Source organism: Athene noctua, chromosome 5 (assembly GCF_965140245.1).
Source record: "Athene noctua chromosome 5, bAthNoc1.hap1.1, whole genome shotgun sequence".
Taxonomy (NCBI): Eukaryota; Metazoa; Chordata; class Aves; order Strigiformes; family Strigidae; genus Athene; species Athene noctua.
In genome coordinates, this window is record NC_134041.1 from 46,330,573 (window position 1) to 46,332,191 (window position 1,619).

The window sequence follows — 1,619 nt, forward strand, 5'->3', positions numbered from 1 at the left end:
GAGAAAAACCCCAGGAGTTTCCCCTTACAGCACAGTAGTGCAAGTCTAGTCAGATGTGATGGCTTGTGAAAACATCACTAGGGATAAAAAGGAAAAAAACAGTATTAATTCTGAAGTAGGCTGGTTCATAGAACAAAAATAGTGCTGGGGTCAGTTCTGTTTGGGAAGAGGAGTGGCTTCATAAGCTTTAACAGTAGAAGCATTGATAGGACCAATCTCATGCTTTAAAACTTCCAGTAACCAACTTTTCTTACAGAACTCTCAGACTGCATCTTTATTTTATCAGTTTCTGGTTATACTATCCTTTTTCAACTGTACTTTTCATGCCTTTCAAGAATAAAGAAAGCAGGAATTTACTTTCTGGTATCTAATCCTGTGAAGAAAAATCTTTGTCCAGTTGCTAGAGGTTTTCAACAGTCAAGCCAGTAACCATACTTAATGTCAGCTTTAGATATTCACTGATGTGCATTGTATTAGTGCAGCATCCCTTAACTTTGAAGGTAATAAGCTCCATTTACAAGTTTTACCTCTGCTCAGGTCTTAAGGTTATAGTTTCCTAAAGATTTTGCTACAGGCAGGAGCAGAAATTCCTTCTGCACCCCTGTCCCCCAAGAAGTCCAGCCAAACTCCTCAGAGGCACTACTGTCATGAGTCAACATAAAGACAGAGAAACAAATGAAACAAGTGCTTGTATACAAAGTTAGTCTGTGCAACACTTCTTCCCCCCCAAAAACCCCATGCCCAGCTCTGAGCAGGGCATTGGCTGGAAGAAAAACAAATTGCATTTACAATTCAGGAGGTGCACATGTAACCAGCTACTGCCACGCTTCTCCAGCACTAATTTTGGAGAAGGATCACAGGAAACAGTTCTGTTGGCTGCCTGGACACTACAGCACACTGATATCATATAATTGATTTGCAATGCTTTATTGGTCAGATAGTCAGAAGGGTGTGACCTAGACAAGATTAGCACCCTGTCAGCAGGAAGCAAAGCAAGAGATGCCGTTTTTAACACAAAGCTCTTTTACTAGAGCTGTTACCAGACTCCTGTGACTTCATAACATCAGGTAGCTCTGGGGTGCTTGAGAAGGGGTCAATGTGCAATGGTTCAAAGGTGCCATTGCTAGGTCAGAATAAAGCCAAGCCCACCATGGCAGGAACATGAGGACGACAGCTTTGGCTGCTTAAGCCAGTCTAGCAGAGTCCTGTGATCATCATCCAGTAGCTGGTTATCTTTGTAGAGCCTCTGCTCCTCCAGTGGCCTCTTCAGTATTCCCTCCACCACCTTTTTCAACTCATGCACAGCTGTCGTCTTTGGCCTCAGTGAAGCTTGTTGTCTTGTGGTGGCAAATCATCAGGTAGACATCCATCACAGTCATAGGGCTTCCTGCAGTCCTCTGTCACTGGGAAACTTGTGATTTCATCCCTCTAGTGAAAAACCTTTATTTTCAGGAATAGCTGAAGTCAAGACAGAACTGTCATTAGATGAATGGATCCAATGGGGACAAAGAAGGCCAAAAAACCCCACAGAGCTGCTTTGCTAGACAGATCAAGATTCTCATGCTCTACACAAGTGATACTATTAAGTACTTAATGACTTCTGTATTCCTAGCTAGGTA

At 42.7% G+C, this 1,619-nt stretch overlaps 1 protein-coding gene across 1 annotated transcript; it reads right to left on the reverse strand.

Annotated features, from left to right (window-relative positions):
- Positions 1-1,008: 1,008 nt before the first annotated feature.
- On the reverse strand, positions 1,009-1,370 carry ELOB (elongin B). The gene is given in 3 exon segments (XM_074907855.1): positions 1,009-1,213; positions 1,215-1,304; positions 1,306-1,370. Coding segments are annotated over 3 exon segments (360 nt in total).
- Positions 1,371-1,619: the final 249 nt, after the last annotated feature.